Source organism: Erpetoichthys calabaricus, chromosome 6, assembly GCF_900747795.2.
Source record: "Erpetoichthys calabaricus chromosome 6, fErpCal1.3, whole genome shotgun sequence".
NCBI classification, from domain to species: Eukaryota; Metazoa; Chordata; class Cladistia; order Polypteriformes; family Polypteridae; genus Erpetoichthys; species Erpetoichthys calabaricus.
The window spans coordinates 72,270,670-72,286,819 of record NC_041399.2 but is presented as its reverse complement, the minus strand read 5'-3'; the positions used below and the strand labels follow the sequence as shown (position 1 = coordinate 72,286,819).

At 35.9% G+C, this 16,150-nt stretch overlaps 1 protein-coding gene across 1 annotated transcript in view; it reads right to left on the bottom strand.

Annotated features, from left to right (window-relative positions):
• LOC114653397 (piezo-type mechanosensitive ion channel component 2) overlaps positions 1-16,150 on the bottom strand; it is a 558,353-nt gene that overhangs the window by 298,782 nt on the left and 243,421 nt on the right. Inside the window, exon 3 of the mRNA XM_051928878.1 lies at positions 7,600-7,725. Within this exon, the coding sequence (XP_051784838.1) occupies positions 7,600-7,725 (126 nt within the window). The remainder of the gene's footprint in view (positions 1-7,599; positions 7,726-16,150) is intronic.

Below are 16,150 nucleotides of genomic sequence, written 5' to 3'. Positions count from 1 at the left end.
TGCACTTAAGCGAGGACCACCCGCATCACGAACTCCCCTGGGAATCACTCCTTCAGGCCACATGCAGCTCAGAAGCAACATTAGAGTGACCCAGCCTGTGATCCCACCAGAAATAAAGAGAAAAAATGAAAAAAAAAAAACAGTTCGAGAACCTTCAGAAATTCCTACACAAATTCCTACAGTAGTACAGACCATGAATGCAAATTCCACGTAGTCTAGCAACATTCAACCCATAAAGCAGTGCCTTGTTGTACATCTAGAAGTGGTGGTAGTCGTCTATGATACAGTGATTTTTTTTTTTGTGATGGTACATGCTGGTATATTGTACCAGCACCTCAGCCACGACAGCTGGTCATGGCATCAACTACATATTAAATGATTCTATAATCAATTGTATGCTGAATCTTGGTTGAATTCCAGTTTCATCCAGTATGCACAAACATGGGTTTTTGCAAATTAATCTAATTGTTACTCCAATGAGTGCTTCGTTACTGACAAGCGCTGTCTTCACACTTCTCCTCAAATGATTGGTTGGCCCTCCACTCACATGCTTCGATCCTGCGGATTCATGGCTTTTATGAGGAGGATGACCAGCCATTGACACTCAAAGCAAAGAATGAATTAGACAGGCTGCATTTGATGAATACATGCAAAAAGTTTGGAATTTTCTTTAAAACCGGCAGTGATTGCTTTACGGAACACATAACAACTTTTTGTAGAATGCAGCGCTTGTTATTCACCTGCTGTTAATATTTTTCGATTTTGGAAGTTCTGAATTTATCATTTTAAACTATCAAGCACAATATTATGCAGCCCAGTACACCTGTACAGGTGGTGTAATGGAAGTGTTGCTGCCTCGTAATAAGGAGATTATAGGTTCATGTCCTTGGTCCTCCCTGTTTGGAGTTTGAAAAGGGCCTGGCTCAGTGAGTAAGGTATTATTATTCTTATATTTGATGATATATAAATTTCAAATTTTAAATATTACGTTTTTACATAAAATAAACAAAACATAGCGCTAGGACTCTCTGTCTGTATATACCTTCACAGTACCTCAAACTTGATCTAAACACAACATATACGTACCGCCACCTTTTTATTTACAAAAACAGCACTGCTAATCACACATGTGGTGATTTAATACAAACCTATATTCCCTTATGGTGCAGTAGGCATTGTATTCATGTGTGTTAGTCACTGTTATTGATAGTTCTTTTTCATTCTGTTAAATGCACTTGGTGAAGTTCCTGGGTCATATATGACCAAAATATTTATTTTATTTCAAAAGAAAAACAAATGTTATTGCTAATACTGTACACTATTTAGTTTTCATGCACTTTTGAGATGTGCCTAGATCAGATACAACCAAAATGCTTATTATTTATTTCAAAAGTAGAAAAAAATGTATTGCTGCTATATCATATTCTGTTCAGTTATAGCTTTTTAATTGTTTTTATGCACTTTTTGATGTGCCTCTGTCAGATGTGACCAAATTTAAAAGGGAAACAATGAATAAACATTATTTGTTTTTCAATACATTCATTGGTGTTGGTTTAATATATAGCTTTGGTGTAAGGAATAAAACTGTAGTACGTAGAGGAAAGCTCATTCAGACACAGGGAAAAACATGCAAACTCCATACAAACAAGACTCCAAGAGGCAGTTAACAGAGATTGCACAGGGAAAGCCCAAGGTAGGTCATATAGAGCAGCCGTAGAGGAAGAACTGAAATTCAGAACTGGAATCCCATTTGTAGGGTCAGTTCAAGGATGGAAGAGAGCCAAGAGATACATCTGCAGTTCCACACAAGAAGATCTGCTTTCTCACATAAAATGGAGAGATCACTGCAAAGAAATCCTGTGCTAAGCACCTCTGCTGCATCACATGACAGTACGGCATTCAACATCCCAGCTGTGTAATGTAATGAGCAAGAATCTGGCAAACACAGTATTATTAGTCTTTATATTTTAATTGTATATTAACCTTGATTGCAATACTTGTAGTGATATTTAAATCACATCATATTCCTATAAAGTCCATCTTTAAGAACACAATAAAACAATTATTGAAATACTACATTTAGTTGTCTGAAATATTAAAGTAAATGTCAGATGTGACATTTACTTTCCTTAGGACACAGGTATTATGTGATAATAACCTAAAATGCAACTCAAAACAAAATAGTGCATTTAAACAGAAATTGCCCGATTTCCCCCACCTCGCACCCTCCACAATGCTGGAAAAAATACTGCTTAATTTCGAGGAATTAAACACCATTTAATTTAACACCAAATCCTATTAGAGTCCCTACCTTTCAAAGATCCAAGAGGACATTGGGAAGAAGATCTCTTGATCAATATATCAGAAAAGGAGTGGAAGGTAGCAAAGCAGAGAATTCACTCGAGTTCCATATGCGCAAAGCATAGAATTATTCAACTAAAAATTATATATCGAGCTCATCTGTCTCGCTTAAAACTGTTCAAAATGTTTCCAGGGCAAGATCCAAACTGCGAACGCTGCAACAAGCTCCTGCCTCACTGGGTCACATGTTTTGGGCCTGCACCAAATTAACATCATTTTGGACCAAAATTTTTAAGTGCCTTTCAGACAGCCTTGGGGTCACAATCCCTCCTAACCCATTAACAGCTCTGTTCGGTGTTCTTCCAGACGGACTTGAAGTGGAAAAGGACAAGCAAACGGTGATTGCATTCACTACACTCTTGGCACGCAGACTTATCTTGTTAAATTGGAAGAATCCTAATTCTCCTCTGATAAGTCAGTGGGAAACCGATGTTTTATATTATTTGAAATTGGAAAAAATCTAATTCTCAGTTAGAGGATCTGTACAAAATTTTTTCAAAACCTGGCAGGATCTAATCAATATTATTTTAGAATAAGAGAAATAACTATTACCGCATTTAATTCCCTTCTCCATCTCTTATTTACCTATATATTTACTGTATTTCTCCCTTTCTTTTATTTATTGTTGCCTTATTAAAAAGCCCTAAGCAATTCTACTTTGGCTAAGCTCTCCTTCTCAGGGGTGGGGTTTGATTTGTCTTCAATTTTGTTTGGTTATAAATTGATCTGTTTGTATGGAATGATTACAATAAAAATTAATAAACAGAAAAAAAAAAAAAATAGTGCACGTATATTTTAAACAGCCATGAAAAAATGTGCTGGCATTTGTTTTCAAATTTAACACTACTTGTTACTTTGATGACTATATTGAGAGACCCGTTAAGACCCCCAGTGCCAAAACAAGGGGGATGCATCCATAGAGGGGCTGTTTGTCCAAAGCAAGGCAACAGCAGGCTTGGTAATTCTTTAGACCTGAGTTAAGTTCCCATGTTGCCTTCCCTGCTCAAAACTAAACAGGGTTAATTCCCTGAGCGTGTCAGAGTGAGACATGTTAAATCCTTAAGTCCTAGGATGCACCTGGTTGGTCTCCTTTGCACAGTCTCCTTTGCAAGTGGTGCTGTGTCTTTTTTGTACTGTGATGAACAGAACTGCACAGTACATGGGATACAATCTTAGTAGCATATTGTATAGTCTTAGCATAATGTTCCTCTAAACTCAATTTTCTAAATGTTTTCCTAGTTAAATTCTGCAAGTTTACTATCAGAATATAAGTAATTAAAATAAATTAGGAAAAAGTAAGGGTTCAAAGACATACCATTGAGATACTTCTGTCAATCAAACAACTTGAAATTCAGTTTTGCAGATTGCTTCTGATGCCAATAGTTTCTAGTTTCAAAATGAATCTTTGGTGTGGAATTATATCAAAGGCTTTTTAACAGTCTTAGTAAATCACACTATAAGTTTTGATTTTTGTCAACTACTTCAAAATCCTGCTGAAAAAACTTTAATAAATTGGTTTGACAGGATCTTCCTCTCAGAAATCCAAGTCTTGATGTTATTTAATATACTATTTTCTTAGAAATACTTTTCTAATTTATTTATTGTTATGGTTTCCATAATTGTCTATGATACTGATAGAAGAATTATTATTCTGTAATTTCCAGGATTTATTTTGTTTCCCTTCTTGCAGATTGGAGTCACATTTGTAACTTTCAAATCATCAGGTACTTCTGTCACCTGCTGGGACTGTTGAAAAAAACATAACTAGCTGTACTTCCCATCAAAGACAGGTTGAAATCTAAGTAATTAAAACTGATCTCAGTGTTAATGTTCGCATTGCACGATGCATATGTCTCTGTTATATGCCTTTGTTATGGGATTTGTGAGATCAATGTTAATATTTGTAATATCATCATCTATTGGAATGACAAATGCAATGCATTTTATTACTAAAAATGTTTCTGATACACCATCTTTAGGAATGTCAGAGGCATAGAAACCAGACAAACACACAAACAGATACATAGACACTTATCTTTTTATTAAGGTGGATAAAGATTTATATATAATATCTTTCATTTCTTTCAGTTCAACAAGTAAAATCCCATCAGCTCCAGAGGTGTAATTCATCTGAAAGAGCCTGAAGCACTTCTGACTCTTCTATTTTAAAATCGGTATATTCAATTTAGTTATACTTTTGCCTGAGGCATTTAACTTATTTCTACTTTTTGAAATAGCTGGATAAAATATTTCTTTAGTTCTGCTCCTTTTTAATTACGTCTCTTTTTCCAAATCGGTGTATTCTTAATTTCTATTTTTTCTGCTTTTTACTGGAATAATATTTGAAAAATTGTTGTCTGTTTCATTTTGTTTCACTAGCAGTTTTTTTTCACTTTCTATTTTGACCTTTAGTTCTAAGTCATAATTATTTTGCTGATACTGTAAGCTTTATCCTTATCTATTTACTTTGGCGATATTGTCCAATTGGTTTTTGGAATTTACTTATTTTGAGTGTCAATGAGGATGTTTTTAAAGTCACATCATCTATCATTTAAAATTGCAAAGTTTTTACTTTATAATTCAGTGTTTTCTAGGCAAATCCTCATCGCCATAAAGTTTGCTTTCCTCAGATTATGCCATTGTTTTGGTATTCATTTGTGTATTTTCAAAGACTATTTCAGATTTAACCACATTGCTATCACTGCTGCTTAAATATTCAATAACTTCTGCTTTGTTATTCTGTCTTTATTCTTTGAAAAGACAATTTCTAGAAAGATGTTTTCCCATGCTGGGCTTGAAACAAACTGAGTGGAAAAAATTTGCAATGAGCTACATTTTGTCTTTTGTGGTTTCCAATCAATATTTGGAAAGTTAAAATCCCCAATAATCACTACAGTACATTTTCTTTATTGCAGATATGTCTTATGTGATTACATAATACAATACTATATAACATATGTTGGCCATTAGCTGTTATGATTTGCCCAGGTGGCAAAATTTAAAATGAGGCTTTAATTAAAAAAATATAAAGGCTAAGGAAAAAGCAGTCCTTGGTGGTTCATTGAATGTGCTTGGTGGTATTAGTGGGTTATCTTGTGATTATTGCTTCGTTTACTGTTAATTTGCTGGATTTTCTGATGTCTTTCTCTGTTTCTTGACATCTCTTTGGATTTGTTTTTTGGGACTTGTTTGTAAGCAGATTGCCTATTATGTTAAGGCAACTCCTTCTGGGTGCCTTTTTTTGTTGTGGACAATTTAGATAAATAAATCTTTTATTTTATAAAGATTTTTCATTTGCATTCTTTTGGTTAAGTTGCCAAATGTGGAAGGGAGCTTCCACGTATGGGGAATTTTGGTATATTTTTTGGGACTAAATGCCAAGGAACTCCCTAGGTCATGACAAAATAAAGCTAAGGATGATAAAGGAAGAAAGGAATCATTAAATCCCCTGGTACACAATAACATAAATCAGTTTCTTTAACATATTTAAGGAATATATTTTTAAAATTCTCAAATGTAGAAACAAAACAGAAACATCAAGATGGTCATTCAAAAAGCCAGAAACATACAAAGCCAAGTCTGTAATCCAAAGCCAGAATTAAAGATCCAAACCAGTGTTCGGAAACCACAAACCATCAAAACTCTTAATACTCACAAACAAGTCAAAATTTAAAAGAACAAGAGAGAAACAAACAAACATAAGCATACACAAATACAACCGCCATAGCTCTGAGGCTTTTGCAGCTCTGCGGTGGGAGAAGGGAGCATGGATTGCAGGGCCCCAGCAGACTCCAAAAGATGGCAATGGGGTACAACAGCCAGTCAAAGGTCGACTACACTTACCATAAGGGATCTCCTGCCACTTAGCAAACTGTAAGGCTTGTGTCTTTCTTAACGGGTTCTTGTTAATAAAGTAACCATCTTGATCCACTGTACTAATTCCCTTCATAATTTTAAATACTTTAACCATGTCACCATTTAATCTCCTTTTGCTTAAACTGAAAAAAAAAACTGTTTTAATCTTTCCTAATAACTCATCCCCAGCAGCACTGAAATCAGCCTAGTCCATATTCTCTGGAATTTTTTCTAGTACTTCTATGTCATTTTTGCAGACTAGAGGCCAAAACTGCACACAGTCCTCCAAATGAGGACTTACCAGTCAGTTATTAAGCTTGGGCATACATTATACTATATTAACTTAACATTCTGTTATCCTCCTTAATGGCTTCAAAACACTGTCTGGAAGTTGATAATGACAAGTATAGTATAACTCCTATATCTCTTTCATAAGGTGTACTTTCAATTTCAGACTTTCCAGTGTGTATTCAAACCCAAAATTATTACGTTGAGTTTTAGTTTGATGCTCAGCCACTCATGCAGACCCTTATGAAATCCTTTATGAAAGCCAAGATAAATAATACAGTCTGCAGCACTTTGATCCTATCCTTTTGTTGCTTATTCATAGAATTCGAACATTATTAAAACATGACCTCCCTTGTCTGAATGTTCAGTAAAACTACTGTTCTTACAATGTGATGTTTGATCTTTTCCTTAATAATTCCTTCAATTAGCTTACCTGTGATGCACAGATAAAACTTTCTGACCACATTTTTTAATGCTACTAACTTATAGCTCTATTTGGTCCTGTCCCTCTTTATCTTACACGACAGTTTGTCAAACATGCATTGATTGTGGTGTGCTGAATTACAAATGTGTTAATTATCTGAGAGCTAGAGCCCACAAATGCTGAGAAATGGGACATATACATTTATAATAGCAAGTGCTCTTGACATACTTTGACCTGGTGGATGTACAGTGGAAATCACTTAAAACCTCCTTTCATAACCACAATATATAGTTCCATGACCTGACAAGCACTAAAATGGCAAACAGTCAAGTAAATATCTCTGACAAATTGTACATGTTCTCCAGTTACTCTCTTTTTTTCTCCATGTCCTAAGACATGAACATTAAGTTCACTGCCACTTCTAAATTGACCTTGTATGAGTGAATGAGTGATGGTGTCTGCCGCAGTGTGCTCTGCAATGGGCTGGCATCCCTTCCAGGGCTGAATTGGGTACAGCCTTACTCCAGAATCTGCTGGGATATGCTCCATTTTAACTTGAACTTATTCATTACTAAAAAAAAGCAACAGGCCGAGTATGATAAGTTTAATCTGTTAGTAGGCAGTCTGCATTTCATGCAATTCACATACCCTAATAGAATTTGCATACTTACAGTTAAACCCAGGATCAATTGTGTTTCCTGCCTGGAGGCTGTTTATTGTAATTTGAAAGATAATGTGGAGTAGCAGAAATGTGAGGCTTATAAAACACAAAGATTTTAGTAGCCTTCCTGTATGTCCTGCAAAAAGAAAAATAGAAAAGTTTGTTAGGCTTTCATATTTACATAAACACATTACTTACATTATTAATAATGACTTGAGAGAGAGACAGTTGTGATTTCAGGCTGTCACTGAAATTTTAACAAGTTCTATTTTTGTTTCTATTAAAAAGCGTAGCTGAACAAGGTTAAAGGCACATATTGCATATTTGGTACAGTAATAGTTAAACATTACAACCAACTCAGATGTTTCTTTCAAGGAAAATAATTTACATCTGCCTGCCTTTCCTAGCCTTATCAGTTCAGGATATTTTTGTTATTTTACAAAAGCAGCTAAAATTGCATGGCTGCATGTGCCATATTGTCTTTCCACCTCACCCATTGAATACTACTATAACATGCTCACTACATGGATCTGTCAAATTGTGGTGGTTTTATAATAGAAACCAAAAGAGAACATATTAGATAGCTAGATATCAAGATATCTATGGATGAGAACAAGTCATTCAGACCAAAACCACATCAATTCTTACTTATTTAGTTTTTCCAAAATAATGTCAGTCAAGGTTTACGGATCCCCTAGTACCACATCAACTACACTACAAGGTAACTTGGTCCATATGTCTACAATTCGGCATATGAACAACAAATTTGATGCAACTGATCTACCGTACTTATCTTCTAAAATTCTAAACCACTTCAGTCATATTCCATCTTATTATATGTATGCTTAAACTGAACAGTCTTTACTACTACAGTCTTTGTTCATAGCTTACACCACTTCAGTTCTGGAATTAATCTAACAGCTCTTCTCTGGACCTTATCTCACTTCTAATGACTTATGGATAAAAAAACTGCACACATTATTCCAGATGTGGTTTCACACTAAATTATAGAGTTTAAACAAAAATCTATCTTGACATTTAGTCTGAAAATTAACCATAGTACCCACAATACCATTAGCATTTTTAATTACTGCTTTATGTTGTCTGGGTGCTGAAAGCAATAAATTTACCCAGAATTCCAAAGTTGTCTTTTTTTTTAATAAGGAGCACTTTCTATCTCCAGATCCCTTTTTCTGTAATTGAATATTTGTACACCTTATGTGTAAGATGTTCTCTTTATTAAAGTTAATTTTCCACATGTCCACCTAAATTTGAACTTTGTATAGGTACTGTACATCTCAAGGTTTTTTTGTGGCTCTAGCACAATTCAAAATCTTCATTTATCCCAATTGACTAATGTCTTATTTTTATCTAGTTTGTATTAATTAAAAAGAGCAGTGGCCCCATCACCTATTTCTGTAAGAGCCTCATTTGTAGCCTCTTCTAGACCAGATATTGTTAATCTTCTTCTTTTTTAACCAGTAAGAGACATGCACAGAGCTGGAATAGAACCAATGCTAAATAGTTTGACAGTTGATTACAATGCACACTTGAATAGACTCACATTCTGTAGTCATCATTTAAATTAACATGTTTAGACTTTGGGAGGAAAACAGAGTTCCAAGGGGAAACAGCAAAATGTGACCCCACACTAAGTAAAAAACAACTGGACTTCAAAATGCCACAAGGCAATAATGATACATCTTTCTCCACATTACAACTCCAAATTACATCAAAATTATGATCAGGTGGCTCTCTTTTTAAACTAAATGTCTAGCAGATTGGAAATTTTTAAAGATTTGAAAGGTATAAATTGATCTGAAAGAAGATTTCAGATTTTAAATTTCTACATTAATATATTTCAAATTATAAATATATGCATTTATTTTGTGAATCACTTAAGACAATTTGCAGTCATGTGTGGCTGTAGCTTTTCCAAATGGCATCAAAAGTGAGGCAGAAACAAACACTGGATGAGGCAACAGTCCATCATAGGCCACAGTCACACACACCCACTCACATTAGGTCAAGAAGACACCTGGGATTATACTTTGCAAAAGGCTGTCTGTTCTATCCCTCTCACTGTCTCACCATTACTCACTCACCAGAGTGAGTACTTACAGTAGCCTGCCAGTGTTGCAGATGTAAAATGATATATATGCATATATTATATGCTTGTAAATCAAACTAACCTGCACATCATTGGGACACAAGAGGAAGTCAAGAATATCTACAGAAAAATCTAAACAAACATGAAGAAAATGTGAATGCGTATATTGATTTCCCAAGCCATTTTATACTGTTGTTCACATTTTAACAGTTTGTATTTTTCTCCAAAATGTTCATTTTCATGGCCCTGAACTGGGTTACTTGCACTTAATAATGAACGAAGGATGGATTTTGTACTGTGTCATTTAAATTCTTTTGTATTATATACTATTTTCTACATCCTTACAGCATAATGAACATTGTATGGTTACACCACACATAGTATTTTGTTTTTGATACATTTTTATTCAACAGTCTTTTTTATCATTATCCTACTAATTGATCAAGCAAGAGATTGTTTGTTAACTGCCACACTTTCTTCTAATAAAGTCAGTGCATAATACCATTCTTGTATTAATCAGAAACATCACCATGTTAATACCAGCTATTTCCCCTTGTCTTGCCAGTTCAGGAAACAGATGAACATTTCTGTCTGAACAGATGTCAAGAAAGACACAAGAAGAGTAGAGCTACATAAACAATGAGGAAACTAGGAAACCACAGGGTGGAGAGTGGACAACTTAATGCATTTTCATGAAGGTTTTGATTGAAGAACTGGAGGTCTTGCCAAAAAGGAAGTGTTCAGCCACTAATATTTTCATCATGGCAGTTAACTTTGTTGTGTACATCAAATGAGGATGGTAACATTAAAAAATGTCCTTTCAGTCTGGCAGGAGGTAACTAAAAGTTGTGAAAGCTAGTTGACAAAGCAGGTATTCACAGGGACAAAACAAATTTTACAAAAATGTATAAAGCAAATGCAGGTCACACCTATACTGGAGTACAATGTAAAAGTTAATGGGATTTAGCTCTAACAAACTATCATTTTTTTGTTATATTTCTCAGACTGAAAATGAATTTTGTAGCTACAAATTACTAGTTAGTTGTTTATACTAAAGGGTGGTATGATAATGAAGGTGTTATTGTTGGTGGTCCTAGCTTCAGTTCACAGTCCAGTCATTATTGCTGTATAGTTTGCACGTTTCTATGAATTTTTATTGTGTACTTCATTGTCTCTTGTGTTTCCAAGTCATGCACATTAGATTAATTGGAAAATGTGTAAGTGAAGGTATATGTGTGTGAGTACGCCCTGTGATGGACTGGTACAATAATAATAATAATAATTTTTATTTATTATTAATTATTATTGTTATTATTATTATTATTATACATTTTGTTTATTTAGCATCTTTCCCATGCTCAAGGCGCTTCACAGACTCTCAGAAAGAACAGCAGGTTATGTAACATTGGATACAAATATTTTTTCTATATAAAACACTACAGGACACAGGATAGACAAAGCATAAATAGAATAAAAGACAATAAAACAGTGTAAAGCACTAAACTCTTAACTAAAAGAAATGCCTGAACAAGTAACAATTTTTGATATAATACATACACAAATTATCCTGAGCATCTGGACAGAGAGGTAAACTAAATGAAGGGGCAGAATTTTAGGTTAAGTTAAAAGCCTTCCTGAACAGTTGAGTTTAAAGTTATCGTTTAAAAGAAATAATTGAGTCAGCTGATCTAATTAATTTAGGGAGGTCATACCAAAGTCTGGGCACTATAGAGCTGACGGCCATGTCACCCATAGGATGCAGGTTAGTGTGAGGCACAACAAGATTGCCAGAATCTGAGTACCTTAGTGGATGAACAGGAGCATAGTGATGGAGAAGGTTGCTCATATAGTCCGGTACAAGGCCATCTAAAGCTTTATGGGTCATTAATAAACAATTATATTCAATCCTATATGACACAGGGAGGCAGTGTATGCAAAGCAGGATGGGTGTTATGTACAGTGGAACCTCAGTTTGCGAGCATAATTCATTCCGGAAACATGCTCGCAGTCCAAAGTACTCGTATATCAAAGTGAATTTCCCCATAAAAAACAATGGAAACTCAGATGATTTGTTCCACAACCAAAAACTATTCATATAAAAATGATTAATACAAAATATAAAGTAAAAATACATAAAACAAATTAACTTGCACTTTACCTTTGAAAAGAATCATGGCTGGTGTGAGTGAGTTTCTAAACTCTTGTGGGATTCCACCCAACGGGACGACACGTGGAAGAGCATCCCAAAGCAATCGCAGTCTCCCAGCGCTGTAGCAGTTCACCGTAAAAGCGAATCCGAAAAGATCGCAAACATGCTATAAGCACCTGTCGTCAATGGGTGATACAAGGAACAAGGAACATTATAAATACACAGGGCACAGTACTACTTGGCCACGACCCTGACTGACTGCTGTGTCTGTGTATAGGAGAGTGGCAGATCCCGCTACAATAAATAACCGCGCTGTTGCTGTTTCAAGCTGAATAAAGCTGGTGTCGCTAAAGTACTGAGACTCAGCCTCATGTTTTGGGGCGGATGACAGGGACTCGCACGTCACAGCACACACACACACACACAGAGTCACAATGCTGTAGTAAACAGTATACGCTCGTACGGATGTTGACTATATGAGTGAGGCACACCGACTCAGACAGAGAATAGGAGACAATTGCCCGCAATTCCGCAGTGAGAGAGAGAGAGAAGAACCATCAGCTCAGTTGTGATCACATGACGCTCAGCAGACAAAGCGTATACATACTACTCGTATTGCAAGACCGTGCTTGTTTATCAAAACAAAATTTATTAAAAATTTTAGCTTGTCTTGCAAAACACTCGTAAACCAAGTTACTCGCAAACCGAGGTTCCACTGTACTTGCTGTTGCTGGTTCATGTAAGGACTCTTGAAGCAGAGTTTTGACTGGAGCTGTGATGTAAGATGGCACCTGCCATTAGGGAGTTACAATAATAGATGCAGGATAAGGATGGAAAAGTTTCTCAGCATTAGATACAGAAGAGCACAGGACAAACGACTGGTGCTAAGCTGGACCTGTTGTTGCCAAAACTAAGAAACTCTTGCCTATCAGTTACATAGGTCTTAAACCACTGCAGGACAGTGCCAGAGATGCCCAGAATGTTCTCTATTCTGGAACTGCTCTCTGAAACCAGATTGAAAGGGTTCCATAAATTCTTTTGGAAGTTAAATAATTTAAGAGTTAGGATGCTGCAACATGTTCAAGAAATCTGACAGAAAAATTAAGTGAGAAATAGGCAGAAAAATTTAAAGATTGTCAGCATCAAGACCAGGCTTTTTTAACATTGGGTTTACAGAAGCAAAGTGTCAAGGGATGCGTTTATTATTGTTGTAAAAGTCCAGATTATGGCTTGAAGACAGGATTTAAGAAGTGTGGTGGGGATTGGGTCCAGTACACAAATACTTACAAAGCAAGTCATTAACAAAAGGCAGATAGAGAAAGATATAAATGGATGACGGGTTTATGTTAGTTGAATTATCTAGATTTTGAATTTTTTTACAGAAAAAGTGGAAGAAAATTTCACAGACTTCAGTAGAGGAAGTAATTGGGCCAGATGCAGTTTGAAGTAGTTAATTAACTACAGAGATCAAAACCTGAGCCACTTTCTATTATTTTGCCATAATGTGTGTTCTTGGATGCAGTTAGTGCATCTCTGTAAGCCATCTGATGGGCAGAGAATGCCTGAATGTGCACACTGAGGCCAGTCTTACATGACCCTCTCTCAAGGTGTCGGCCACCTGCTTTCATAGACAATAATTCTGAGTTGTACCATAGAGTAGAATGCTTAAAGGAAACCTCATTATGTGTTAAAGGAGCTGTTTTACCTAGTGCTGAATGAAGGACAGAGTTATAGTAGTCAACAAGACTATCTAGTGCAATTGGAATCGGGGAAGACATAAAAAGATCAGAAACGGATCCAGCAAGGATACAGGGACAAATATTTTTAAGGTTTCTGAAAGAAACTTGACATTTACAGGTAAGAGGAGGGAAAGGTAATGAGCGAGTGAAAAGTACCACTTTATGGTTAGAGAGTCCCAAATCAGTGCTATAAGTGTTACCGACAGATAAGCCAGATGTACAGATCAGGTCTAATATATGACCACCAGAGTGGGTAGGAAAATCAAAATGTTGCACCAAGTCAAAACAGTCCAGAAGGGGCAGGAATTCATTTCTCAGTTTACATATAGGAATGTCAGTATGGATGCTGAAATAGCCAAGAAGAATGAATGTCTGGAAAGGGAACTTAAGTGGGTTAATAATTCAGTCTGATCAGATAAGAAGTATTTTGGAGGACGATAGAGGACAACAAGTAAGAAAGGACCAGATTTTGTTATTAGTTTAAGAGCCACTCATAAAACAAAGAACAGTCAATTGGGATTCTTTTGATGTTTAACTCAGATCTAATGATTACTGTGACACTTCCACCTTGTCTCAAGCTGTGAGCCTCTATGAAGTATAAGTATCTGGAAAGTGTCATCTCTGTATGGTTTTTACCAAGTTTCACTGAAGCTTAGCATATCAGGGTTGGAATCTGTAATGAATTCTGATAGCACCAATGATTTGCCATTAAGAGATCTTGTGTTAAACAATGCTAAATTGGCTAATGAAGATTCATTTTGCACAGATCCATAACCAAGCTTATTTTAGCATGTTACAAATTTGACACACTGACACTCTTATTTCCAAATCAATGAGTACAGCAGCATATTCCTGAACAAATGCTGCAGGTGAACTTTCCATTCATTGCCCAGGGGTGATGGCGACCTGTCCCATGATGTAAATAAAACCTTATGTTTGCAATTTTTATTTAATTATCTTGGAATGCATTTACATATTGAAAAATAAGTTAATTTTGGTATCCTAATAAAATGAAGAAATCATACCTGTTAAGATTTTCTGTGTCATTTTTTTCTGTCCTGAATGTACATATATAATGTGTTATACATAGTACATTTACAATAACTCATCTCAATCACAATGATTGTGACACAATTTAAATGTTGTTGTTGTTTATTGTTGATGTGACTGATTATCAAAGAAAAGGAAAAAAAAAACAAATCAGTCATAACATCTAACATCACACAGTGGGACCATCAGCAGTAAATTTTAAATTCACTACCAGAATAAACGAATGCAGAAAGAGGATACTGGGCTAAGGAAGTTCAAACAGGAAACAGATGCCCTTGTGATTTAATGATGTCAGAAGTGTTGTGAGACACATTGTACTATCAGCTATAAGGAGTAGTTTACTGCTCTCTAATTTAATTTTTTTTATATAAAGTTTTTAATTTTTCCTATTTTTAATACATTTACAAAAATTTCAATAATTTTTATTTCTCTTTGTCATTCTGGGATATTGAGTGTTGTTTAATGAGAGAAAAAATAATTTAAGAGATTTTAGCATAGACTGCAACATAACAAAATGTGAGAGGGTATGAATAACTCTCAGAATACACTACATATGACTGTTCAGGCATCCGTGTTCAAAATAAGTTTGCCTATTGTTTTTCTGTTGGCAGGGCCAGCTCTAGCAATTTTGCCACCCTATTCTAAGCTGTAAATGTTGTGCCCAAACCACTGCTATACGTATATTTATTTCAAAGACCTCCCACTTGAAGTTCTGATTTATTATTAACTAGCCAACCCACGGCGTACCATTCGCTGCATAATTATGTATTGATGGGTGAACACTTCCTGAACGACACAGTTGTCAAAATGGCGTGGGTTTGAGGATACGACTGTGAGTGAATGAAAAGACAGACCTCTGGAGAGAGCAACATATAATTGTCTGTGACTGAAAGCGGGATCGTCTGTGATGAAGAAGGCCACGCTGGTGAAAGTTACTTCATCGGTAGGGATAAGTGTCAGTACTTGTGGATTAAGGTGTAGCGAGTCTTCGTTGTTGACGCTTAATATAGCTTGCGTACTGAGATGTTCCGGAGTCACAGTTGAGAAACAGTTTTTTAATGTCTTTTAAGCACAGGGGAAAAAAATGAACATGTGAAACATCCGTAATGTAATAAGCCACCAAGAAAGTAACATTGCAACAATGCTATCTACGAGCCGATTGCTGTAAACAGCAGTGAAAACAAAATCGAGCCCGGTGCATTCTTTAACTGCCTTCTGGCGCAGTAGTAGTGCTGCTGCTTTGCAGTAAGAAGACTGTGGGTTCGCTTCCCGGTTCCTCCCTGTGTGGATAGCGCTTTGAATACTGAGAACACCGGTATATCAATGTAACGAAGTATTATTATTCTTATGTGTCCAGCGCTCTCTCTCTCGCACGCGCGCCTGTATGTGTGTATGTGTCGCTCACTCTCTCTCTCTCGCTCGCTCGCTGCACGTGTTCCTGCAAGCATACGCCGCATAATTATTTATTGATGGCTGAACACTTCCGGAAAGACACAGTTGTCTAAAAGGGGTG